This window comes from Fundulus heteroclitus, chromosome 14, assembly GCF_011125445.2.
Source record: "Fundulus heteroclitus isolate FHET01 chromosome 14, MU-UCD_Fhet_4.1, whole genome shotgun sequence".
NCBI lineage: Eukaryota > Metazoa > Chordata > Actinopteri > Cyprinodontiformes > Fundulidae > Fundulus > Fundulus heteroclitus.
The window spans coordinates 24,103,955-24,131,881 of record NC_046374.1 but is presented as its reverse complement, the minus strand read 5'-3'; the positions used below and the strand labels follow the sequence as shown (position 1 = coordinate 24,131,881).

Genomic DNA, 27,927 nt, shown 5'->3' with positions numbered 1-27,927 from the left:
ATCACGGAAAATACTACTACTACGAACAACTACTGCTATTATTATTATTATTATTATTATTATTATTATTATTATTATTAGTAGTAGTAGTAGTAGTAGTAGTAGTAGTAGTAGTAGTAGTATTATCCATCCATCCAGTCATTTTCTAACACGTCTATCCCTATTGGGGTCACAAGGGGTGCTGGTGCCTATCTCCAGCTGTCAATGGGCGAGAGGCGGGGTACACCCCGGACAGGTCGCCAGTCTACTATTATTATTATTATTATTATTATTATTATTATTATTATTATTATTATTATTATTATTATTATTATTATTATTAAATTCATAGGATGTAGGGAAAATAAAAAAAGGAGGGGGTGAGGAATGATCGATGAGCCATTGAGGACACTTATGAGTGTGTTAAAGTCCTTAATCTTAACATTGTGAATAAATGAAAAAAAAAAAAAAAAAACAGGGGCCTGTAATTAATAGTTTCAAAGTTCGCGTTTTACTCTATAAGGGTGGTTATTATAGCGTTATAATTGTATTATTTATCACTGTCCTTTATTAATTTTTTATTTTAAATATAATCAAATACATTAGCAAAATCGACTAACATCATATAATAAAATAAGTTTTCTTTTTTTGGTGTTTTTTAAAAACAGTTTTCTCTGTTATATAACGCCGCAGACAAAATAAACAAAACACGCGTTCATGTTTTTAATCTGCAAATCCACGACGTGACCGACGTGATCTTCGGGACGTTTTTGGTGCTCTTTAAACTCTGCCGCTCGCCGCGTGCTACTCCGGTCTCCCTCACGATTGGCTGAGAGCGGCGAAGAGGGGGCGTGTCCCAATTACGTCACACCCAACAGAGAGAGAGAGGGGGATGAAAGCTTTACCGAGAGAGGGAGAGAGAGATTAAGTAGAAGGCAGGCGCAGCAGCAGACTGCTATATCCGCCAGCCGGAGACGGACCAGCTGCTAGCTTCGTTAGCCGCCGTAGACAGTTAGCACCTAGCTCCAGGAGTACCCGCTCCTTCTGCCGACGCGAGAGGGAGTGACAGTGTGAGAGCCGAAGCTCCGAGCGCCCACTCGGCCGTCCCGAACTCACTCCTCGCGGTTGCGTGAAGCTGCGTGAGCCCCAAGAGAGCGAGAGTTTTGTGTACACACACACACACACACGCAAGCCCACGCATCTCCCTCTTCCTGCCAAGCAGCGTGTCTGCAGAGGTGTGCGAGGAAGAGCTTTGGAAGCAGAGCAATAAACACCGCCCGGCTGTTTACCGTCCGGTTACCTGGCAGCGGGTCCACGGCTGGTTTGGCACCGGCGGCACGTGAGTACCACCGGGAGGGCGTGCGCGCGTTTATGAATGAGTTGTGTTTGCGTTGTTGGCTTCAGGGGGCAGCAGGCGTGTCACTGCACGCCACGGAGCCTAGGTGACCCGCGTGGGTCCGGGCTGTCAGCGTGGTGGTGGCTCAGCTGTTACCTCAGGAAGGTCTGCAACTTTTGGGCTCTTCCTGCAACACAGAGCCATGCTTTAAAATAAAAAAGTGACTGTACTGTCACTTTATTGTTTTGTTTACATAAATGACCCAAACAATCATTAATTCAGTTGACAGCTTAATTATAATAGGTTTATAACACATGTATTACCGTTTATTTATCGTTTTCCTGTTACTACTTCTGCACCGATTTCAACAAACATGCTCGTTCACGACATTACTGCTACGTCTCCTGGTAATACTTATATTTAACTTTTTGTGAGTTTTTTTTTTTGCTCTCATTGAAATTAATGGAAAATTCTTCAAATTCTTCAAAACCTTTTTCACAGCTTACTGCTTCAGTTTACTTTCAGCTAGAAACTTCATTCAAATTTTAAAACGTTCACATACCCTTCAGCTATCTTCAAATAGTTCAGTTTTTTTTTATATATATAACATTCTTCTAATCATTCAGATGTTGCCCTTTCGTGTTCATATTTGGTTCTTTAGTTTTAATGTGTTTTTCAGCTAGTTTTTCCTCTTCTTCAGGGATCTTGTTACTTGTTTAATATTGTTACATCATAAACAGAGTACCTACATCACTTTGTAAAGATGGGTAAAAAAGTTATTACTCTTTTATTATAGTAGGTTAGTCTTAGAGCTGTGCATAAAAATCGATACAAAGATTAATATCAATGTTTTTAAAAGCAATTTAATATCAATATTCTGGCTTTCAATATCAATATACCTCCCAACCCCTAGGGGGCGGTATTACAGTACACCATAACAGCACACCTTTACTGTTCACAGCGAGGAAGTGTAAGTGAGACGAATTTGCAGAACGGCCGGCCGGATTTAAGAGGCGCCTTCATCCCTAAAATCAGACGTTTGGGCAAATATAATATTTGGCTGGTTTTGTTGATTGAATGACTTTGAGCATTAATTTGAAAGTAATAAATATCGATATTGGAGTCAAATCAAATCAAGCTGAGCTATGTATCGAAAATCATATTGTATCGGCTCATCCTAAATGATTCCAAGCCCTAGTTAGTCTTACATTTAAAAGTGAAGAAAACCTAAAACCTTAATAATAATTTCTATTACATCAATGTAAGAGAAACACAGCTTTAAGTTAGTAATTTGCTATCTGAAGTCAAAGTGTCGTGTTGTTGCTGTGCTGTGCTTTACACTTCTGCTCATAGCACTCTGATGGTTTCACATTTTGGCCACATCACAACCGCAAATTGCTAAACATCACAACGTTGTGCGTTCAATGAAAATAAGGAGGAAATAAATTTCTGTGTGGTTTTTGTATTTAAAAAAAAGTCTAAAAATGGGCGTGCATCTTTAGGAAAGACCACCTTTTGGTGTTATTGCATCTGCAAGTCTTTTGGGCTGAATACGACTTCACACTTCACTTTTCACATGCCTATTTTTTCAGAAATGCTCCACTACTTTGTTCCGAAAAAACGTCAAAGATTGTGGTTATTACATGACAAAAAGTGGGAAAGACCAAAGGTTGTATACATGGTTTCTTCAAACTTTAAAAAGTATGAAACGAGGTCAGTTGTGACCAGACAGCAACCATGGTTTTTATTAACCATCATTCACAGTGGGGAGGACGGTAAGGCAGGTGAGAAAACCCTCAAGGCTCATTGTTAGAGAACATGTGATGCTGTGGTCCTGTTCCTCACAGCCACTGGGGGCCTTGCATGGGATCATGAACTCTTTGAAAATGCCAGGACATTTTAAATAAACATCTGGTGAACTCTGCAGGAGGATAAATCTGCATATTTATTTTTCAACAGGACAATATTCCAAGACAAATGTCTTCAGACTCGGATCCTACAGAAAACCTGTGGGCTGAGCTAAAGAGAAGATGGGAGACAGGAGAAATATTTAACCAAAGGCTTTTGTTACATTTCTTTACCAGAGACTCAGTTTGCTGGGAGTGTGCGTAATTTTCCGCGTTTATCATTGGGTAATTTCTCCAATGTCTGGCAACAACATTTTGTTAGCTGTAATAAGTACTGTGAGTACTGTCACAAGAAAAAAATGTAACTTAATGAGCAGCGTGGCAAAAAAAGTAAAGTGATTCAACACGCTGTTCTTGTAGACAGAAATCAAATGTTAAGAACTGTTTAAATATCAGTTTTTAACACTTTAAATAAGTAATTTTAAAAAAGAAATTGACCAATTTTCAAAATATTTTGTGCTTTATGTCTCTCGAAAAATGTCTATCTAATATTTAAAAGCAAAAATAAAACTACCATTGGATAAGGATTGATTATATATCACATCGACATGTGATTAGATGCAAGAGGCGTCGTGCAAAGGTTTGTCAATATGTGATAAGTGTGTAAATGAAGCCACATGACACTCAGCAGCCCAAATGTGCCCAGGTTCTGAGCCAAGATCAATACATGAGGACATCAGGGTGTAATGACACTCTGCCCAGTTGAAACTAAGATGAAAGTTTTGTTTGTAGCCAGGTCTGTAGATGTGATGATACCAGTCAGTGTACTTTAAATGTCACTTAATAATCTTAATAAGATCACTGATAACTGGATGCCTCCCAAATAACACTGTTATTTAGATTTTAGACATTTTATAATTGTAATTATTTCCAGACCCTAAATTGTATAGCGTCAAGCACAAAAAAGTACATTTATAATAAAGCTGTAATTTTGAATGCGTTCTTTAATAGTTTCTCGTTCTCTTTCCTCGTAAAAGTCAGACAATAAATCCCAGTTCATGTCCCGATTCTCTTAATTTTAGGCCACAAATTAGCTTCAGTTTTCCTCCCCAGCTTTGGGGAGTAAAATATTATCAGATTTTTTATTTATTTTTCCATTTCCAAACTTTTGTGTATCCATCACGTTGTTGTGTCAGTCGTTTGAGTGTTTGCTCACCCTCAAAGCAACCTTTACTCTGCAGCTAAGCCGGAAAATATGCGTAACACCTGTCCTGTCATAGAGCTCAGGAGGGCCCAGTGGGAACTGTGCACCAACCTAACTGAGCACACTTAACTTTGATCAGCCATACACAGAAACTGCAGTACACTGATTTATTTCCTTTTTTCACAGTTATACATTTGTTTGTCGATCTAAAACATTTATATCACACCAAGACAACCTAATTAAATGCAAAACCCAGTTCCTCCCATCGCAACACCAAGGTCTGATCACGGCTTAAGATGCAGACTCTAGAAATCGCTTAAATAGGACCCTGTCGGACAACATGAAGTAGGCTGAAAGATCTCACAAAGCAACTCATCATGACCCGATCTAAAGAAATTCAGCAGCAGATAAAAACAGTCACTGACCTCTGTCTGTCTGGAAAGGGTGACAAACCCATTTCTAAGGTTTCAGGGCTCCAGTGAAGCACAGTTACACCCATTATCCACCAATAGAGAATACACGAACCAGTGCAGGAGTGCTAGATCTAAATAAATTACTCCAAGAGCGCAATGTTGTCTCATCCAGGAGGCCACATAATAACTAAAGACAACATCTAAAGCCTGCAGGCCTCCAGTGTCAAATCTGCCACTGACCAACTTTTGCCAGAAGCATTGTGATTTTCCCCAAGAGAGGGAAAATGTTCTGTGGACTGACGACACTGAGATGAAGTACCTTAATTTTTCGGACTATAAGGTGCGCTTAAAATCCTTACATTTTCTCAAAATTGATGGTGCACCTCATAATCCGGTGCGCCTTTATATATGATAACCGATTTTATGTGGTACAATGTGCTCAAAAATCTGTTAAAATGTGTAAGTACGACTTTGGTTAGCATGAAAGCCGCTCCGCTCAATGGCTATTAGGAGCATTACGGTACACTGTAGCACTACCTGATCGGACCCCAGAGCTGTCTATCAGACTGCCTGACTGTAATGTCTAAACTAAAAGTGCATTCATGTAAGGCAGCCCGTGCCCGTAGTACGCGCTAGCAACAATAAAGGTTGTTTATTTTGTTCTTATGTTAGAAACAGCAGTGAAGTTCAACTACTCTGTTCTCCTGGCAGACGGATAGCTCTCCCTCTCAGGTGAGAGCCATGTAAGGCGACCAGCTTTGATTTCTCTAATGAAAACTGGGGACGTCTCTGATTTCGTTAAGCACAGAATCTTTTTTTCTCTGTTTCTATCAGTCCACAAACTATCGCCATTATTCTCCATTGTCCATGTTTATTTACTCTGAATTCACATTTAATCATGAGAGGTTTGGCAAGATTGCCCGTCTGACATCTGAATGATCCTGAGTGAAATCTGTTCATGTGTGGTGTGTTTGCCGTCTGATCGCTGTAACCGTATTGCTCAGTATGATATCAATTAAAAAATAAATAAATGACATCATCCGATATCCTATCCGGCTATTTGGTCAATATCTGAGCGGATATTCGATCCAGGTAACGAATCGTTGCGTCTCTACTTTTGGGTAAGGACTCTTTAGCCACAGCACGTTTGCCCTGGAATAGTGCAGTCAGTAAAGAAGGAGGTAGGAAAAGGAGGCTGTATGTTTCCTATCATAGTTCCTTTAGCATAGGAATCTCGCGACACCCCGTACTGGCGCTAATAAGCTAAAAGGGAAACATTAAGGTATTGCACAAGGTAACATTTTGTTCACATTCTTAAATCTATAGAAATATACCAAAGATAAAGCTAAAATAGTAATATTTTTGGAACAAGAAGGGTTTTTACCTAGAAACACTAGGGCATAGTGTAGAACACAATGAACTGAAGGACGATGCATTGCTCCAGCCCTGTGACGGGTCTCTGCCGGGTTTCCTTTCAGATACCGTCCGTCTGCCTAAAATGGGATTTCAGTCACTAGTTCTGGATTTCCTCAAGGTGCTGAGATTCTGTTGCTGATGTTGTACGCCTTCCCACAGCTGTCCCTCTACATCCTGACGTTGATCTAATGCTACTATTCACTGGCTCTAAGTGTGCACATCACCTTGATTGTATATTATTTTAAAGCAGATCAAATATTTACGGTGGCGTTATTGAGTGGTGAGATGTGCTGTGGACTAGGAAAGAAAGGTTGACTTGCGTTGCTCAAACAGTGGCAGATAGCCAGATGCTTGTTTTTTCAGCCAATCGGAGTAAAGTTGAAGCCGTGAAACAGGTTAAGTGTATTTGTGTGTCACAACCTTGATCTTCAGGAACTTTGATCCCTGCGAGGTTAATATGTGAACCAGAAGGCATTGCTCCCTTTACCTTTAACATCAGACTGAGATGTTTCCTGTCTCTTCGTAGCATCCTATAATTAACATGATTTTACAGTCTTGGGGACTGCCACCTGCCCTTATGCTTTTGTTTTTAGGTCACGGAGGACGTTTGGCCAAAAGAAGCTCCCTCCTCCAGCTATAGCTTCCTTCAGTTTTAGTGTTGAAACAGATACGCACTGCTGGATCTCCAGAACCAGGCTGTGAGGGGGGGAAAAAGGATCCATGACTATCAGTACAAATAAGTGCAGTGTAACTTTAGCACCGTTGAGTTGAAAAGTTTGTTTTCTGAAGGCTTTTATCTGTCTTGTGTCGTTGTGGATGAATTTTGCTCCATTTTTTTGTCTGTCTTAGTCCTTCTGTTGCACACTTGTTGTTGCGGTTGGACTCAGACCTCATAAATGACTCTAGAGCGACTTATTTGGCTTTGACCACATATCTGTTTCTATTACACTAGCAGTCTTGTGGTTTATGCAGCAGATGCAACTCTGCAAAGCTAAGTTGGGCTGAGTGTTGCATTGTCGGATGTTGGTGCGAGACAGCTTGTCTTGGTTTTTCAAATATTAAATGATCTTTCTCGCCCTAGAATGATGGACTGATTTGTTTTTATTGGTCTTATAACCCTGTCCAGGTGGCTAGGTAGCAAAAATAGTTCTTGCTGATGTCGTACCACCCTGGCATTGTGTTGATACACACCAGAAGCACCTGCAAACCTCTAGATTTTATAAAGGTGTTTGCACATAATTTTCTCCATTACTGTAAAGGAGCCTAAGCTACCAATTTAACAGGTTGAATTGAAGTTTAAGGTAATTTGCAATCCGTTTAGGGAGCAGGTGTTGCTCAGGAGAGGACTAAGAGGCTATTTAATGAAGCTGGTGAGTAACGATTTGAAATTTTTTTTTGCCTGATCTTTACCCCCAGTTCCCAACAGGGAAAAAAGTCTGGATGAGTCTGCAGGGGCTGGGGTGAGTTGGCCCAAAAATCTCAGTCTGAGAGGGTTTGAAGACCAGAGTCTGCACCTCTGTGAAGGGAACAGACCTGGCCCGACAGGACCTGACCTCAGTTGCAGGCAGTTGTTGTCCTTGTGAGTTAGATGCGCCCAGGCGGCTGTAGTTGGGTTGATAAATCCTGGATAGTCGAGGAAAGTTGTCAGTCCCTGCCTCTGGATGTTAAAGTCAAGGTTCCCATGCACAAATGAAAGGTCTGGAGAAGTGTGCGCCTCCAGACTTTATTTGGTTTTCAGTTATCTAGCTACTAAAATTCTCAATTAGACCTTTATTTTTTATTTGCTCCTCACAACTTATTTTTTTTGTCTGACTCATTAATCAAAAATAAAAGGGGTCATCTAGGTCCTCTTACTCCTGGGTTTTAAAACAGACTCAATGTTCTACATCTAAGAGTTTAGATGCCAAACTAAGCTTTGAAACTCACATTTTTGGGAAGTTACTGTAATAAAGGTATCAGTTGTTTTAATTCATCTATGTTTCCCAGGCCCAGAAAGTTTCACACTGCTGTACTGTGTTGTTTTGTAAATTGTGGAAAAGATGATTGATAAAACCCAACTAAGTGAGAACAGGCTTCACTTCAATTGTTTAATTTAAAAGTAACTTAAAAAAGGTAAATTAAAGTGCCTTGTATTATGGTAAAAAAAAATTCCTCTTTACAATAATTTGACGAAATGTTTTTCTGAACATGTATTCAGCATTGCGTGCTATAATCTTCATGGAAGCCCAGTGAGTCCATTGGCAGAATAAAATCCAGATTTTCCACAAATTAAATCCTAAAAAAATCATAAACTTGAATTAATCGATTAAATCGATTTATCTCCCAGCCCTAGACCGTACATTGAACACATCGCTATGAGTCCTACTTCTATCAGATTATTTCACATTTCAAAACTTCACAATTAGAGAATCAGAGACAGGTTGTCTTTTACCTAATGAGCTAAAACGTTATGTAGCAACCATGTTTTTGTCCTGGCTGCTGCTGAAATGTTCGGCAGAGTTATTATACAATGAAAAGTGGAAAAGCTGCAACCCAATAATCAGCATCACCTTTTAACGTTTTCCCCACCACTCCTTGGAAATTAAAATTGGGGAGTTTTCTTTTTTGGTGAAAGTTTTGCTGCAACTAAACCTCGTCTAAAAAGAAGTACCCACATTGTTTATTAATGTTAGACCGATTACTGCCTTTGTTTAAGCAAAGTTTAGAAAAAAAAAATTATAACCGGATACAATCGTTACACATAAACTGAAGCTGTTTTATGAACAAAATGTCAAATTTCTATTTAATCTACGGTGTTCTGCAGGGATTAATTTAAGGTCCCACACTTTTTCATCTTTAGATGTTTTAGTGTCATTTAGGTGACAGGATTAATTTTCACAGCTACGCGGACGACGCACAGCTTTGTATTGTTCGTCTTGAGGAGTTGATGGACTTTATAACTCCACTTTAGGCCAGTTTTCTTCAGCTCAATCAGCCCAATAACTAAAAGTTACGAAGTTACCAGAACTGAATTTCAGAGAGACAAACTCGCAGCTAAAATTCAAACAATGGGAGTTCTTAAAATTATGTTTTTATATATGGAACTAAACATGGAATTTTTTTTTATCATCTAAAGAACATTAAAGGAGCTCAGCCATTTATCAGTCTGATTCAGAGGTGCTAATACAACAACGATTGACACAGGTTAGGTAGTTATTTCTATAAAAGCACTTGGTGTTACATTTGATTGTTTTTAAAGTGCTCTAAAGATAAAGTCTGATGGATTATGGGTGTTTGGTCTGTATAATTAAACATCTACAGGTCGATATGGTCGGAGACACTAAAAAGGCTTTTTTACGTGAGTAGAAGACTTGGCTAAAAGCTATTTAACTTTATATGTAAACATAAAAATAAAGGGCTACTTTTAGGTGATAGATATTAAAGACATCTCAGCTCAGTTTTCACCTTCCTCAAGATTTTTAGAAAGAAAAGTGACTTTCTCTTGCGAGGTTTCATCTGTATTCAAGACACTAGGAGGTGGTCGATTGGTTAAAAAGAGGAAAAACGTTAACTAACGACGGTCAAACCCCAAAGCTAGGGAGGCACAGGGATTTGTGCCGACCACAATCAGAAAATAATGTTATAAGCAACGTGCTTTGGAGTGAAAGTTGCTTTAATGTGAAACAATAACAACCTCTCTGTCCCCCATGTTGGGTCACGCTCAGCAAAAAGGCAAAGGTCACATTCCTGGGCTGTAGTCTGGACCTTTAGAGGCCTGTTGGAAAGAAGCAGTGGTATTTCTGCCAAAGGGCTCCAGCTTCTGCCTCAGATTACATCCTGAATAGTTGTATTTAACAGTCAAATGATCTCGACTAGCCATTATATTGGTAACTAAGAACGTTTTCATACCTGAGGTGTTTAGTTAGTTTAAAACTGGTTTATTCTGCCTGAAATATTACCCTGAAAAATACCAACAATATGATTAAATTCTCCATGTTTTCTAATACATTTGAACACAGCCTCTGCTTCCTGTATTCTCATTTGGTACGCCCGTAATGGACACATGTGACCAATAAACAGACTGAAGGTTCCCAGGTCGTTTGCAGTGACCGGTTATGGTTCTGACTCAGACTGAAGTCAATGAAATCGAGGGGTGAAAACGCTCCAAAACACTAAAATTCAACCTGAAGGGAGGATAAGCGTTAACTTACAAAATTCTGTTTCCAGATGAGCAAAGCTGGTAGAGACATACCTGTGATTCTACCAAGTGTTGACTCAAGAGGACTGAATACAAATGCACCTAAAGACCTTTTTTATTTTTTTTTTAACAATATTGGAAACTGTATTATTTTTCATCCATTTCATAACTATATACCATCATATCTACGATTCGGGCGTGGATAGTAGATATGTTCTGTAGATATGTCCTCCATGTTCTGTGGAGGATTTTAAAGCCAAGCCAAAGAGCCACTTGTTTACTTTATATCTTATGCAACTATTGCCTTCCCATTAATGGGGAGTTTTTCTTTCCACTGTCGCTTCATGCTTGCTCAGTATGAGGGATTGCTGCAAAGCCATGTACAATGCAGATGACTCTTCCTGTGGCTCTACGCTTCTCCAGGAGTGAATGCTGCTTGTCAGGACTTTGATGCAATCAACTGGTTCCCTTATATAGGACTTTTTTTTTTGACCAATCTGTATAATCTGATTGAATTCGACTTTGTAAAGTGCCTTGAGATGACATGTATCATGAATTGGCGCTATATAAATAAAAACTGAATTGAATTGAATTGAACTTAACTTGATGCCTAAACTTATATCTTGTTTTTGGTGTTTCCTTTTTGTTTTAATGCGTTTTACCTGTTTTCAAATTATATTGTTTTAATCCTTGTTTTACTATTTTCATCACCTACTGTTCAGCACTTTGCCTGACAGCGTTTATAAATAAAGATATTATTACTTTGCTTTTGCATAAAATCGGTTGATCTTTGTGATTTTAGTGCAAAGAAATGTGAAAATTGTAGTATCTAATGATTTGAAGTCTGTTGTTTTCATGTGGAGGGTCTGCAAGGTTAGCTGTGCATGGATGAATGACGGCCAAGGTGCACGAGGTTCACGATGTGCAGACGTTGTTCAAGGATTAGGAACGAGGAGGCACAAACCCATGCATCTCCTTCCCTATATCTGTACCAAAGTTTTGTTAACATTTTAAAATCTGAATAAAAAGGATGACGTGAGTCTGGAACAGGGTGGACCTTTGACATGAACGGCGTCTGATTAAAGCTAAAGGTGATCCTGTCAATGTAAATACCCCTTTATTTGGAGTCAGTAGGACTGTTTGAGCACCGGCGTTAATATTTGACATTTGACGCAGACAACTCGTCACCGGTGACACAGTCCCAGTTCAGACCCGCTTGCTGATCACATCAGCTCCTGTTTTCTGAGCATCTCTACGTAGTAAAGCCATCTGCAGTCGTTCAGACGCTGACGTCATCACCTACTACCGTCGGTTCACTCAGACTCTTGAATAATACAGCGTGGATCTGTGAGTCTGAGCATCATGATGCGCGGTGATTTACCCTCATCCTCTTTCAGTCCAGGCGTCATTGAATCGGTTTTTAGATTTTATTCAGTTTTCACTCTCAGCTGACCTGGTTTGGCGCTGAAACACACGGCGCTGTGAGCTGATGTGATTTTAGCCGCCTGATGGTTGTTGGACTTTGGTCTTGTTTTTGGCCCGACGATGGAGACGGTTTGTTAATGTTTGTCAGGACTTAGGAACCGACGGTGAGATAAAGCGGGTCCATTTGATCCAGCTCAGATTACGGCTGATGACAAACCAGAACTGTTTCGTTAATCATGTCCAGATGTTTTGTTGTTTAGCAATAATTCAGTCTTTCTTTGGTTGCGTTTACAGGTATAAAACCATTTTATTGCACACAACTCTCTTTATGCTTTACTGCTGAATAGTCAGGTGTTCTTTTAGTCTTTTTAAAGCATTCTTGACCAGTAGCTGCAGTCTTTCTGAAGGTCTTGCCAAAGTTTTCTTTGGACTTTGGTTGCCTTTTTTCCTTCTAATTTCCATGTCCTCATAGCTCGCCATGATTGTCTAGTGTCCGTTTTTAGATTATAGGACTCGCCTTGTTGGTCTTTCTGCTGTATTTTATCTGCTATTTTTCAATAATCAAGCTAACAAAGTGAGGAATTGCTTTTTGTGTTTGTCAAAAAACTGCTGGTTAAGTGTCTAAATATTAAAATTAAATTATGTGACAAAACAACACCTTGTCGGTGCTTCAATACGATTTATTTTTCTGTTAGACTGTTTTTTTTTTTTATATAGATTTGTCTCATCAAATCAAAACAAGTTATAGAGTTTCCTATAAGCTGGTGTGATAACTGGTAATGAGTCTTTTACAATAATAATAATAATAATAATAATAATAAAAATTATGATACTTTATTTAAAAGGGGACACTGTCCAGCTCAAACCATTTGATGCGCTGCACCAGATTATAGCATAAGCTAATTAGCATCTGGAGTCCCTTACGTCACTGTGGATGAGTTTTGGCCCTCTTGGCAGAATTGTTTTAATTCAGCTCCATCTGAAGGTTTTTGGGCTTGAACATTACGTTTAAGTTCATATCACAGCATCTCAAATAGTTTTGTATCTGGACTTAGACCAGCCTACTCAAACCTTTAGATTGTTTCTTTGTAATTTGACCTGGTTTCTTCGGGTTTATGGTCTCAAACTGGTGGACATTCAGGCAAGTGGCTACATAGCTTTACATGTTGTGGGTTCTTATGTCTCCTCCTGGATGAGAGGTTGATGTTCTGCTCTCTTAGTTTTGGTAGGTCTGCCCCTCCTTGGAGGGTTTGCCACTGTTTCATGTTCTATGTTTCTGAAAATTCACCTTCACTGCGGTTCATTGGAGTCCCAAAGCTTTTAAAGAGGACATATCGTGCTTTGCAAATCTTCCTTTTCCCATTAAAATCATTCAGTGTTGGTCTACATAAAGTGGAACTGCAATTAGTCTTAGTTCTTTGCATGCATACATGCAAATAGATACATAGAAATCAATAGATAAATAAATGTTGGCTGTCAAGATCCAAGAGGGAGTGAGTGGCTTGTGCACCAAATTCATATTTCCCTCTTAGCGTCAATATTTTCCATTGTAGAGCACACAAATGGCTGCAGATTTTGCTGGATTTAAATTGAGGATCTTTGTCGACCAAAACCAAAATGACTCAAATTGTATGGCATTAGCAGAGCTCCTGGAGCATGACGAGGACTCCTCTTAGACCGCAGCTTTGTTCTCAGCGTCATGCTCAGACACTCGGCACACCCCGCATTCATTCACGTTATGCAGGGAGGTGAGAAGAAAAAGAAAGGAGGAGACAAATATGATGACCCTGAAAAAGTGCGACCGCTTGGAGAGGAAGAAATGAAGATGACCTTTGCCTTGTCCTATCGCGTTCACTGTTGCATTTTGTGTTTGCTTGTCCTAATCTAACCTCGGCTGGGGGAAAAATGGAGGTGAAATATTTGCAAGAGTACTAGATTTCAAGAATTATTATATATTATCGAAATGTGGTTCATAAATAACTGCAAAAAAGATGAGCGGCAACTGGAAAGACAGGGACGCACCAACCGCAATGTCTGACATTATAATAGTCAGATTTCTTCCCCCCCCAGAGATTAAATTAGTCAGAATTTACAACCACAACTTTACCTACGAACACTGAGGTGTCAGGATATTTCTTCCTGCTGCAGAGGCACAGGCCTCCCCTCAATAGACGTTCAGGGTTTTGAAGATCAAAATGATTTAGAGATGAAAGAGCAAATATTAAATGAACCATCATTAGAACCGCTGATGAATCTCATTGACTTTTCCTCGGTGCACAGCAGTCGCTGGTTTCCACAAAACCATAAAGGAAACCAGTAAAACCTAGAAAGAGTTCAGTTTCCAGGGAAAAAAGCAAACAGTTTGTTGCGATAAGTAATAAACAGCTGTGCACAGATTTGATCAATTGAACCATTTGAAGATTTATGAACCGGGAAGACTAGTTTAGAGACGAATCAAACTATAAGTTTAAAAGCTTTAGTTTGGGGCCGTTTTTAGAGATTATAACTAAGCCAAAATTTTCTTTAGAGGTTGACTTGAAACAAGTTGCACATAAAGTTCGGGCATCGTTACTTGATTGTTTTAGGTTCTGGTTTTGCGCTGCGTCTAGAAATAGATTTCTTGAGTGTGTTTGTACCAAACGCGTCGTGTTGTGGGATCCACGTTTCAATTTTACTCAACTTAATGCAGGATGTTTGAAAATTGGAATTTGTTCCTTTTTTCAGTGAGTATTTCTTCTTTTTAAGGATGACTCGTGAGGGCTCCTTTGAGGCACCCCAGGGTCTGAGTGACTTTTTAAAATCAACACATCCGTTGTTATTTGCTGCCTTTCCGACTGTTTACCGTTGTTCTTCAGACGTATTTGCTACATGTGCACTCTGGAGTTTTAAGACTTAAATGTGAGGTTTCTGCATCCCCACCATCAGTTCCAGCCTTATCGAGGAGGAGGAGGAGGAGGAGGAGGAGGAGGAGGGAACCCTTTTAGTATTTTCATCAGCTTATCAACAGAATTAAACGATGCAGATGAGAAATTTTTCTGAACCGAGTGCTGCGTCTGTACCAGCGAACGTCACATTTTTTGCACACTAACTTTAACGTGTTTTGTGGTGTAAGGAGTCATATAAACAGAATACCTCTCTATCTGTATTTTTTTTTTTTTTACCGGTCATTGTCAGCCAAAGGGATTAAAGCTCTCAAGCTGGAAGTTGTTGTTAGGATTGATGGTGCCTCTATAGTTAATTACTGTTGTGTGTATTATGAGCTGCTGCTCTTCTTTGTTGCCCTCCTTCTCATCTTTAAACACAGTACCAGGGCTCAGCTTTGACAGGAGTTCCTTGGGTGCCTTTTCAAAGATAAAATGTACCAACTAACTTCCCTTGGTCTCCCAGCAACATGGCTATCCGCACAATCCTGTGGTGTGCACAGTTTCCCACAGCTGGGAGCTCCATTGAAAGGGTAGTGCAACGCCTTGCCCCAATGGGCATAGATTGTTCTTTTCAGCGGCTTGGTAGGGATTATCATTTCTTGTTGTTTCTTTTTATTGTGAAAAAATGTCTTTTAATAAGAATTTTGGACTTCTGGTAACAATAAATTCCAATGAATGAAGTTTGAAAACCTCAAAGACAGACTGTGTGCCACAATGGTTCATCCATGCATGTTGAGGGTCGTGAGGGGTGCTGGTGTCTATCTCCAGCTGTCAATGAGCGAGAGGCGGGGTACATCCTATCGCAGGGCGCCACAATGGTCATTTTTACTTTATTCTCACTGATGATGGCTCCATGAGGGCGTCGATACATGTCAATAAATTCAAAAATATGATTACGTGCAGTTGATATGTATTTATGTCACCAGGGTCCTGAAGAAGCCTATTTCAAAATGGGCATGCTTTGAAGAGTGGTGTTTGTCACATGAAGTCGCAAATATGTTTTTATTTCTGTGACTGTTACCATCACCGCAGTAAATATCACAAAATATCGAAATAAAATTTTAAGTTCATATCACCCACTCCTACTTCTTGATAGGACCCTTTTGTTTGGGGACCAGGGCAGGGGTTTCGAGCACTGCCGCCCCAGGCACGGTGCGGCCAGTTGAGCCAGTTTGGCCAGTTCTCCTTAAGGTTTTCTTATAATCAAGCGACACAGATGTGTACAATCCAAAAGTCATGGGGAAGACTGCTGCTATCAGGCTCCTCCAAGCAGGACTCAGACATGGCAACACTGAGCGACGGAACCACTGTAACCTTGCCACTTACGTTATTGAGCATGCTCAAAGTCATGCGGCATAGCGAGGAGCACGCTGTGTTCCTGATGCACGTTGTCCTGATTCTTAATTTCCTGGTTTGGTGTTATTCCAGAGTGCAGGGTGCCTTCCTGATACCCGCTACAAGACACCGAAACATGCACTAGATAAAGCTTTTATGATGTTGACAGAATATCTCTAAAGTATTAAACCAACAAACGTGTCTGGAGTCAAATAGTTCATCCATGCATGTGCTGATTATTTTTACTGATAATTATTTACATCCATGCATCTCTCTTTGTAATCTTCCTAAATAAAATGCAGCAGTGCAGCAACTGAAGGCTCGTTTTTTTTTAGTGTCTGCTGTTCCTTCCCTGCCGTCCTCTGGCCTTGAGAAACAGGATCCGTTTCACTGTGTCACGTCGTTGCTTTTGTGTTGAAACAGTGTATCGTTACAGCCTGCTTTTCCACAGCTTTATCAAGGCACATACGAGCCAAAAAGACAAAACAGACACTTTGACTTTTACACAGACTGTTCTCCAAGTGCCAGTCAAAGGCTTGTCTTGGTATCTATAAATATAAATCCCATAAACAGGGAGTTGTGTCTGTTTAGCCGGTTTCCATTTTTCTATAAATATAGAAAATTGGACCATTATTAACATGGAAACCATCGGATTTAAAAGGGCCAGCAGATAAAGTGGATCCACCTCAGCTTTGTTGCAAGTGGCGCCAAAAAAAAAGAGAGAAAAAAAGATAAACGTGGGTTCCATTGGGTGCAGTACCGCTGTTTGAGCACTGGGTGGCAGCAACAGACTGCCAGTGAGGCTCCAGTCAGCCTAGAAGAAGAGGCGCATGCTCCAGTCTGCACGCTGAGCTGCGGAGCAACTGCTGCAGGTAGTTTTTAAACATTTCTGCACGCCTCTTCTCTTTTCCTCAATTTTCACATTTATTCTACCGATTTTTTTAAGTCGTTTTCAAATCATAGTGCTGACTTTTTTTTTTTAAAGTTCTCTAACAGTTGTTTTTCTTTACTTTAAAAGATCTGAAAAGACAAACTTGTTGAACCCCCTTTGCAGTAATTTGACTTCAAAACGGTGCGCTTGTCTTTCCTGCTGTGACTTCACTTAAATGTGACTAATGATGTTTGTTTTTTATTTATTTTATTTTTATTTACACGTTTGAGGTGGCTGGAACTTGTTTAATTTGCAGGCGTCACGTTGTTGCTGTAATTTGGCAGGAAAAACAGCCCAATCACACCTGAAGCTCGTTGTCTCTAATTAGAGGCGCTTGCAGCTGGTAGATGGAGGAGCAGCTCGTTGGCTCTGGGCTTAATGTCAGCAGGAAAATCAGATAATGGCTTCTTGCAAAAACACGGTGTCCTTTTTCCCTGTTTTTAAATGTTTTTATATTGCCTGAGATGGCTGTCAAATTAGCCCCCCCTCCTTTTCCCACTGTACTGAAATAAGCTGGCCTTTTTTATTGTAATACCCTTGTAAGCCTACTAATTGAGCGCCGCTCTTTTATGTAGAAGCTTGCTTTGACCTCTCAAAGAGATCAGTTTAATTTCTTTTCTATTTGACCTGTTTTTTTTTTGCTTCGACAATTTTCCCTTTTGTTAGAGGTACTTGATCATTGTTGGGGGAGGGGGGGGGTCATAATTATGAACATTCAGAATAGAAATCCTAATTATTTGACATGATTGCCCATTGAAAAGAATAAGGAGAATAAGAATATGCTTTAAAAGCATAATTTTTGTGACTATTTGGGGCCAAAAATCATAATTGAAGTAAAAAAAAAAAGTGATTGCACATCCAAACAGCCCCCGATGGAAACTCATAATTTCATTAAAAGAAATAACTCCAAACACTGTAGAAACCCCAAAGCCTAATTGACTTTGTGCTAAAAGCCTCCAAATGACTGCATGTCATGTTCTGTGTTGTCTTTTGGACTCTATTCAAATTAACGCCGGAGTTTTTAGGAGAGATGATGGAAACAAGAGTTGGTGCTGCTTTTAACTTTGTTTTTGTTTTTTTTGGTTGTATGTTTCAACATGCAGAAAGGCCTCAGTGGGCTTGGAGTTGATATTTTTTTAAGCACAGTTTGAAGCAAGTTTTAGTTAACTTTAAGTGAATTAATCTTGTCATTTTGGCATAAAGTGGGTGTGATACTTTGCTGTCAGCTGGGGGAAAGAAGCGTTGGCAAAACCGAGTAAGGGTTCTTTTTTTTTTTTTGAGGCATATTTTAGTTGTTTTGTTTTTTAGGACTAAAGGCGATCAGAGACAACTTGTCAGTGATCTCAAATCATTACATCTATAACTGCTGACGCCTTAAATGAGGGGCAATGAAAAACTCTCAGACCACAGGTTGTGTGTTGTGCAGCCTGGAGTACCTGTGTAACTCTCTGCAGGTTGATGCCATTCAAAGACATGCAGTATATCAGGGGGAATAAATGTCCCCTTGGGTGTGTGTAAAAAAAAAAAAAAAAAAAAAAAAAAAAAAAAAAAAAAAAATGGCCGTGGCTAAGATTTGGTGGAACTCTCCGCAGATGCACAATTTATTTAATTGCAATTGTCGTCTCAGTATTGCAAAGGTATGTCTGGATCCAATATCTAACAGGATGTATGGAAACCCTGTATGCTGATGATACAGCTGTGCCTGTCGGCTGGGATTCTGCTGCCCTGGTTCCCAGCGCTGGATGCACATCTGTGGTGGCTGTGATGCTGAAGCTCTAAAGCTGGTGGAGACACTGTGATGTCGTCAGGAAAAAGGTGGTGCAAGAGCAAAGCTACTGGGTGCAAACGGCGCCATCAGCTCCTTCAGATCCACCGCTGAGAGCGGCGGACAGCCAGTTTTAGCTTTTGACTGAGAAACGCCAACAGTTGCTTGGGCTTTGATCTTAATGAGCAATAAATCTGCAGCGTGTGGCTTTCTGTGGAGGTGACTTTTATTGGTTCATATTCCATTAATGCCCGTTAATCTTGTTAGCCGTTAATGACGTAATAAACATGGGTCACTCTGACCTCCAGCTGACAGATATCCCTCCTGCTTCCCCCCCTCCCCCCCCCCCCCCCCCCCCCTCAGTTGTAGAGGAATACCTTAGAGCCAAGCATCAAGTCAGCTTTCATCCTGTTTCTGATTCAGATGGACAACTAAGGTGATGGTTCTGTTTTAGCAGCGTTGGTCACACTGCAAAAACAGATCTAAAAATAAGTAAAATGTTCTTAAAGTTAGTGTATCTGTCCTTGATTTGAGCAGGTAAATAAGATTATTTGCCAATGGAATGAGTATTTTGATCCCTAAAATAAGATAATTAGACACCCAGCACTTGAAATAAGATGATTGAGATGAATTGTTCCTATTTTAAGTGCAAAAATTGTATTCCATTGGCAAATCATCTTATTTACCTGCTCAAATCAAGGACAAATACACTAACTTTAAGAACATTGTACTTTTAGTTCTGTTTTAGCAGCGTTGGTCAGGGGTCTTTGCATAGCAGGGACTGAGCTCTGTTTTTACAGCTGAAGCACAAGGCCTCGCTTGTAGCATTGGAGCGCACTGGAGTTGTCAAAAAGCAGATTTTTCTGTTTCCACGCCATGTTTTCAAGCACTGGAGTAAAACAACAAACATTTAATCCTTTTGATTTGTATGCGTTTTAGAGAAACTGGAGCTTATAAAACAGTTTTGCCATTGTTCTCTTGGTTGTTTCTCACAGGGACAATAGGGACAACCCACACACTAAACTCTGCTGCGCTTCTCTATAGATGTGACACCTTTTTGATTAGAAGTAAACCGGCTTAATCTAACTAAGGCGCAGCACTGGTCATTCTAGCCTTAGACGCGTTTATTTAACAAAAGGGGAAAAGAGACTAACCCAGGGGTCTGGAGCCTGCAGCTTCACAGCCTCCATGGTGGACCTAGAACTGAGTTTTCCTTTTAAAATTAAAGCTAATGCGGGGAAATGGGGCAATATTTCTGTTTTCATGCAGAATCTGCATGTATATTATGAATACTTTTTATTTGCCTAAATGAGAAAGAAGTCATTATAGAAATAAGACCGTCCTTAAACATAAAATCATAAACGGCTTTAATTAGGAGGTAACTATAAAACTTGTTGGTTTAATGGGATTTGCACATTAAGAAAGTTAGGGTGGCCAAAAGGAGTAAAACTGTCCAGTATCTGGAATGCTGCAGTTGAATTAAAAGCCGTTAGACGCAGCTTCAGACAAACCTGCAGCTTTTACAGACTTCCTGAGGCAGAGAGACACTCTCGGATCATTTCTCTTTTAATGTGCCGCATTAAGTTTTCCTCTTAAGGCTAATATTTAGGCAGACTCGGTGGGTGGCTGCGCTACAGTGTGTTTAGGAAGACTTGAATCCGGTCCAGAACAAGAAGTCGGGTGCAGTACTGTCAAGTGTTGACCCAAAGTTTTAATGCTTTATGGATTTAACGCTAGTATAAAAAAAAAGATTTCTGTGGTAAAATGAAGGACTTCGTTAGTTTATTAAGCTTTTATGAGAACATTCATCAAACTTATGCAAAATTAACATTTGCAGAGTTGCATTTTTTTTCTTCATAGCCTCTGATTTTCACTTTTGCAAGCTGGAGCTCAACTTGTGAGCCAAATCGTCCCGGATGGCCTCGTGCCTCGCTGGAGTTGATCACAGTTAGGTTTTGGTTCATCCTGCTGCTTTTCACGCCTGACCACAGATTTCCAGTGGAGTTGAGATCTGAGGAGTTTCCTGGGCCGGTCTATGAATCCGTTTGTCGCTTCGCCCTCTTCATCAAGGAGCTTCATCAGGCCTGGCACATGTGGAGATCCCCAGGTTGAGTCGAGATGGTGAATTAATTTATGCCGCTGCTCTTGGGCAAAATAGCCATTTAAACTCACATCTGCTGGATGAGAGGCAGCTCCGCACAGATGGTATCAGGAGGTTTTCTTGTTTAATCAGTGAGAATGCTATACAGCATTCTCACTTATTGTTTTCCTGTTTTTTTTTATTATTATTATTCAGTTACGTTTTTATGCGTCTAACTACTCCCGCATACTTTAACCGATTTCAACGATTTTTGTACCAAAACGTTCGGCTCGTTCTTGACATTACTGCTATATCTCATGGTTAGGGTACCTTTTATACTTTTTAAAGTATTTGTACTTTTTTTTTTTTTTTGCTCCCATTGAAATTAATGCAAATTCTTAAAATTTTTCATATTCCTTCATATTCTTCTTATTGTTCAAAGTGTTCAAATTGTTCAAATGCTTCAAATTTTTCAAATTCTTAAAATAAAAAAAAAATAAAAAATTTTTTAAATACTTCAAATCTTTCAAATTCTTTGAATTCCTTCAAATTCTTCTGATACAACTGATACTACTACTACAACAGATACTACTACTACTACTACTGATACTACTACTACAAATTACTTCAAATTGTTCAAATACTTCAAATTTTTCTAATTCAATGTTTTTCAGGTACTTTTTCTCTTCTGCAGGGATCTTCTGCATCTTCTGCTCAAATCCTTCTGCAGATTAGCATTCTCACTCGCTGTTACACAGGAACAGCTTTTTCTAGTTTCTTTTTATTTTTCAGCAGAGTGTAGATTTTGCCTAATCTGAGGTAGTTGTTCAATGTGACCTTAGTCTGCAAAGCATTTCACAAGTTTCCCTTTCAGGATTCTGGTTTAAACCGTGTAAATTTGTGTATTTAAATCTCGCCTTTTAAATAATCTGTTAATGTCTAAGTTTCACAGTATGTGGTGTTTGCTTGTATATCATTAAATCTGAATGACTCTACCGACTCAGGCGGCGCATCAGCTGGAGCTCGGCCATCGTCTGCTCTGACCATGTGGTCGACGCAGACCGATCAGAATCGGGATGTTTTATCTCTGTGAATAAGGTCTGTTAATCAGATGAGCGTCTTGAGTCCCGGGTTGTGCATTAACCAGCGGGTGGATCTGTTATTTTATATTAAATATTTATATTAAATATGTAACAGTTGCTCATCCTGGATCAGGCTGACCGGATGGATCCTCCTCCTCTCCTCAGTTAGGAAGCAAAGCTTCTCGTTGGCGCTTGTCCTCACTTCTAGCTGGTTTATTTGGTTAAAAAATAAAATTTGTTTGTCTTTTCTTTGGGGAGAAATGATGGAAGCAGCAACCCTCTCATCTCCTGAGCTTGAAAAGCTTGAACTTGTTTCATAAATGGCATAAATGAGTTAATTTGCTGCAAACTGTGGAGATCTATTTTTATTAGGTATATTAATAACATATCAATCCGTAAAGGTCATCCTTCTGCTATTGTTTTAAAGCTTCTATGTATTTAAACTGAACAGTTGTTTCTTCCTGGACTCTAGTAACGCAGACCTTCTTGTAAATATTAAAATTAGACCAACCAGAACCTTGAGATCAGACTGAACTATTATTACATTAATATTGAGCGGGGGAGAAAAATCAGCATTTTAATTTAATTAGGCATTTCTTGTCCTGCACTAATTAACAAATTTAACAACATGATTGTACCTTTTCAACATTTGAAGAGAACGCCTGAGGTCTGAATGGATTAATTGAGGTTATGAAAGGACTCCAGATGAGAAAAATATAAAAAAAAAAATTGGTTGCATTTGTTGGATCATGTTTAGCAAATTTCTCTGAAACTTCTGCGAAATAAACCCGATCAATGTCTCACCATTTATGGCCTAAAGCAGATGTCTGACCTGTGGCTCTGGGCCTCCTGGTGGCTCTTTAATAACTTTGCCTAAAAGAGGTTAAAAGAACCAAATGTTTTTAATTGCCGATATATTAAGAAATTTATAAGCTTTTGAATTTCCACAACAGCAACCACGACACTAAACATACCTGTAATTAGGCCTGTGACAATAACAAATTTAGCTGCACGATAAATCTTCCTAAAAATGATCACGATAAACCACAATGTTGTCATTTGGAGACATTTTCAACTAGTATAACACAGCATAATGAATATATCCTCTCTACATAACGGCTCAGACAGATCAAGAGGTTGGCCGCCGTCATTTGGCTAAAATCCAAAAAACTTCCCGACTGCAGCGGCCGTCTTCGGCGTTGACACAAGTTCCATTTTCTTTTCTAACGAGCTTCTCTGGCTCTCCTCACGAGGCTCTCATGCTAAACTACGAGTGTCTACCTGACAAAAGATGTAACTCGCCTTAAACTGAGGAAACTAGAAGGGAGGGGTGAGGAGACACCGATGCATCGTACTGAAACCTGTTATCCACTCTGAGAGGAGAGGGAAACATGAGGGCAAAAAGGAAGCATGCATATGCAATTATCGAGCTTATTTTAATTGTGATTAAAACTTATTGTACAATTAATTGATTTGATTATTGTGACAGGCCTACCTGTAATACATTTTTATGTAATGGTTATAAAACAGATTTAGAAAGTGAGAGAAAATGTGAGCAAAAGTATATTCTTGTATTATCATTTGGAAAATTCATATTTTTTTTTATGCTTTTAGCACATGGAAGATGTATATTTGAAAGATCACCGTACTTAATTTCTCTAATGGAGTAAGGGTAATGGGAATCAGATTCACTGACTGTTGACTTGGAGATCTGTGATCGATTATTCTGGTCTGGCAACTCAAAAGCCACAGGATGACAGAGTAAAAACATGCATAGGTTAAAATCAGTTTAAAATGCATTTTATGTAATGTTACTTTTCTAGCTATGGTTGTATTTAGCATTTGGAGAGTGGTGCCTTTTCGGGTTTTATTTTTTAAGCGTTTATTTGTTGATCTTGTCTCGATTGGTTGAGTCTGAATTGAAACCGGGGAAGCGCGTTACTTCTGCTCGTTCATTACGGCATAGGAAACGACAGAAGTAACACCGTGTCGGTTTTTTCATTATTCCCCTTTTCAGGGGTGTAACATTTACATCTTTTACTTTTTTCTATTCATCTTTTTGGTAGTTTTTATTTTTTTTCTTCTAAAACTATAAGAAAAAAAGAGGTTCTTTTTAGAGTATTTGAAAAAATGTAAATGTATAAATGCGGCTCTAAAGTTGTATTTGTGTGAACTAGGGCTGGGTATCATCTAGGATGAGCCGATTCGATACGATTCTCGATACATAGCTCAGCTTGCTTTGATTCCAATATCGATATTTATTACTTTGAATTAATGCTCAGTGATTCAATCACCAAAATCAGCCAAATATTATGTTTATGTTCTATTTATTGATCACAGACATATTAACAGAAAAATAAAGTGCATTTGCTTCAATGCATTTAACGTGTCACAGAAACCAAAAATGTGCCCAAACATCTGATTTTAGGGACAAAGGAGCTTCTAAAATCCTGTCGGCCGTTCCACAAATTCGTCTCACTTGCTCTCCTTCGCTGTGAACTGTAATGGTTGCGCTGTAATAACGCCCCCTAGAGGTTGGGAGGTATATCGATATTGAAAGCCAGAATATCGATATTAAATTGTTTTTAAAAATATCGATATTAATCTTTATATCGATTTTTATGCACATCCCTAGTGTGAACTGAGGAGGAAATGGCTCTCTGGGTTTAAAGGACACCTTATCTAAAATAATCATTTTTTTTATTTAAACTCCTTCTCAAAGTCATGCATATAATTCAAAAAGACCTGTCAGATATTCTCTGAACCATTTTAAGCCGTTACCACCCCACACATCTCCATGTCCGTCTAGTTACAGCGGGTGTTGCATCATATGAGGTCCAACATCTGTTATTGTTCTGGACACTAAAGAGGAGAGGATGAGCTAACCACAGTAAACACTCGTTCATGTGTAGTTGCACAAAGTCGTCAGCTGCGTCCTCACGTGCTAAACTGGGACCATAGAAATCAGGATTTGGGTGTAATAACCTCACATCCTGATGATGGCGGTGCCGTTTTCCTTCCCCTAACATTTGTTTGTGTTGACCACTGTTCTCTCTCTCTCTCTCTGTCAGGATGTTGAAGTTTGCCGTAGTGAGAGGTGGCCTCGGCCTGCTCTCCGTCAGGAGGGCGTGTTTCCTGTCCCGATCCTCCCACTCTGCCCCTCAGAACGAGTACCGACCCATCAAGAAAGTCATGGTGGCCAACAGAGGTAAGACGTTCTTGCTAACACTAACAGGAAAGATGTCTCCTCACAAACTCCTACATGCATTGGAGGAGGAGGAGGAGGGGGGGACTAAAGAACGGTCGCCCATCACTCCTTTTAGGCAGTGGCGCCTCCAGAAATATTTCATAGGGGTGGCCAGATGGAGCCACTTAAACTCTAGGGGTGGCACTGAAACTAAAAGCTGTAATTTCAGGATTTTATTCTACTGTTGTAGTAAAGCTGCATGTAGAAAACAGGCAGAATCAGAAAGACTTAAGTAAACGCCTACTAATATCTTATGGTTTGTAATGGTTTTCTGAATTTTTAATGTTCCTAATGATCTAATGTGCATAGCCCAATAATAGCAGAGTTAACTTTTTAAGTTGAACAACAATACATTTTTATTGCGTAATTACATTAAGAATAAGGTGTACATTTATTCATTTATTGGAATTTATGCACCACAGAATAATTGTTTTCACCTCGGTGCAGCTGCACCCAAGCTCTGCACCGGTGGCAGCGCCGGAGAACCCGTTCGGATTAGACGAGTGTTTGTTGGACTCTTCGAGCTTCCTTCGCTGAATCTGACGCTCTGTGGAACCTGTCGGGTTCCTGGCAGCAGTTTCACGTGCGTTTGAGGCAAAGCAGCAATGAATGAAAGCTTTTCTGTCAGTCAGATGATTTCAAACACATCCGTCTCTCTTCTAACAGCCAGGCTGCTGATTAGATTCAGGCTGAGTTCAACTTTACCCTTTTGCCACTTCAGGAATATCCTGAACAGGTTTTTGTTGTTGGATTGACCTGCTTCTAGTCTCTCTGCACGTTAATCCCAAACTAATGAAATGTCACTATAAACTCAGGGGTTGGAAAGTTTGCAGGACATTAGCTGCTCTTAAAACCTTTGTTACTGTTTTTTCTTATTCGGCAAGATTTTAAAGTTAAAAAAAGAAAATTGGCTGAAGTGAGAAACTTAATCCGCTGTGGAGTTTTCTGTCTGAACGGGAAAATAGTTTTCCAGTCTGGCTTTGACAGCGTGGACATCACAGCTTGCTAAAACTTTAAATAACCCGACTCTGTCCTGTCCAGAGGCAGCGAAGCCGCACAGGTCGGGCGACTGCGGGCTGTTTTTTAAATAGATGCAATCAAACGTCTCATTTTAACAGCTTGTTTCTTTTTTAGAGTTGATCTAAAATGCTTGATTAGTGCTGCCTTAATTAAACGCACGTGGCTCTCCGTCAGCTTGCACACTAATCCATCATTCCCGGTCCAAACGCTCTGGCCTCTGCCTTTATATTAATGCCACACTGGGTTCCAGCCATCAGCATGACGCCGTATTACCGCCACTCCTGAGCGACGAGGAGACGCCGAATCATCGTGTCGTATCGGGCCAAATTCCACTTCACCAAGCTTGTTGCTCCTCTTTCTGTTCACCGTGGTTCTCCTCTGTTTCTTGTCTTTCTTTTTTTTCCCAGCAGCACTTGTCAGATGTGATTTTGCTCTAAGCCACTTGTTGTCGTGCCTCTCTGCCCCCCTGTGACTTCTCTCATTTACTCCTCTTCATTTACCTCCTCCCTCCCACTGCTTTTGTCTCCTCTAAACTTATTTGGGGCTTTATTAAAGACGGCACTCTGCTCCTTTTTGATTGTCACTTCTTTAAAGAACCTGTAACCTCAGCCTTCACTCTGATTTAAATCATCTAATCTGTTTTTCTCTATAAATCTCATCATCTCTAATTGTCCCTCCTTTTGAGACGTTGCAGTTGCTTTTGTGTGTTTTTTTTTTTTTTTTTTTTTTTAAAGAAGCAGCACAAATATTTAAATGCTGTCTCCTGTCCTCCCCTTCAAACAAGAACAAAACATAGCAGCTTTCAGTGACTAACACTATTTTTTTCCCCCTTTTTCTTCTCCACTAAACTGCTTTTTTGAAGATTTGGTCCCTGTGACAGCAAGATGAAAGTTTAGGAGTGTTTTTTTTTGTTTTTGTTTTTTTTGTTTTGATTGTCTGCTGGGCTCTCAAATTGTGCAACTTTTCATGTTTCTTACGATCACAAAATGGGGTTGCATTGATTTTCCTCACACGTCTCATATTGTGCCTTGGATATTTTGACCCAAACTCCTATATGTTGGGATTTTATGATCGACAAACACTAATTGGTGCCATTATTGTAAAGTGGAGGATTAAAACACGCTAAATTTTAATCTGATACTCCGTAATTAAACCAGTTGCCTTCAGACGGCGCCTATGATTGATGATCTGAGTCCATTTGCGTGTAAAATTAGCCACCTTTCGCTGAAGACGTCCCCCAACACGGTCTGCAGTCCTCGAGGGCAGCTGCTTCCCCACCCGACTAAAATATCGGCTCGACTGCATGTCAGCGAGGCAGCTCAGGGATTTTATTCAGGCGTGTAGGCGAGAAGGGACACCGGCACCCGGAGCATCAGCAGTTCATGCCGCTGCTAACAGCTTTGCACATCCACAGTATGAAAAAGGGTAAAACTCTTTTTATAGAGGAGGGAGAAGGTCTCCTGGTGTTGATCTTTCAAGTCTTGCCACAGATTCTCCCTTGGATTCAAGTCTGGACTTTGACTAGGCCATTGTAACACATGAACATCCTTTGATTGAAACCATTCTGTTAGGATGGTTGTCCTGCTGGGAGATGAGCCTCCACTCCTGTGCAGAGCTGTATGTAGTCCCTGTATGTAGCTCCATCACCTCTGACCACTATCAATAGAAGAAAAGAGTCCCCTAAACATTGTGCCGTCAACACCGTGGTTTACTCTGAGAATTGTGTATTCAGGGTCTGCAATTTAG

At 39.9% G+C, this 27,927-nt stretch overlaps 1 protein-coding gene across 3 annotated transcripts in view; it reads left to right on the top strand.

Annotated features, from left to right (window-relative positions):
- The first annotated feature begins 884 nt into the window (after positions 1–884).
- The window catches only part of pcxb (pyruvate carboxylase b), a 429,275-nt gene continuing 402,232 nt past the window's right edge, over positions 885–27,927 (top strand). The window contains exons 1-2 of one of the 3 annotated variants that reach the window (XM_036146583.1): positions 885–1,318; positions 24,986–25,122. In XM_036146583.1, the coding sequence (XP_036002476.1) occupies positions 24,987–25,122 (136 nt within the window). In that variant the 5' untranslated portion in view covers positions 885–1,318; position 24,986. Of the gene's footprint in view, positions 1,319–16,905; positions 16,929–24,985; positions 25,123–27,927 lie in introns of those variants that run through there. The other 2 variants (XM_036146584.1, XM_036146585.1) reach the window with 2 other exon arrangements.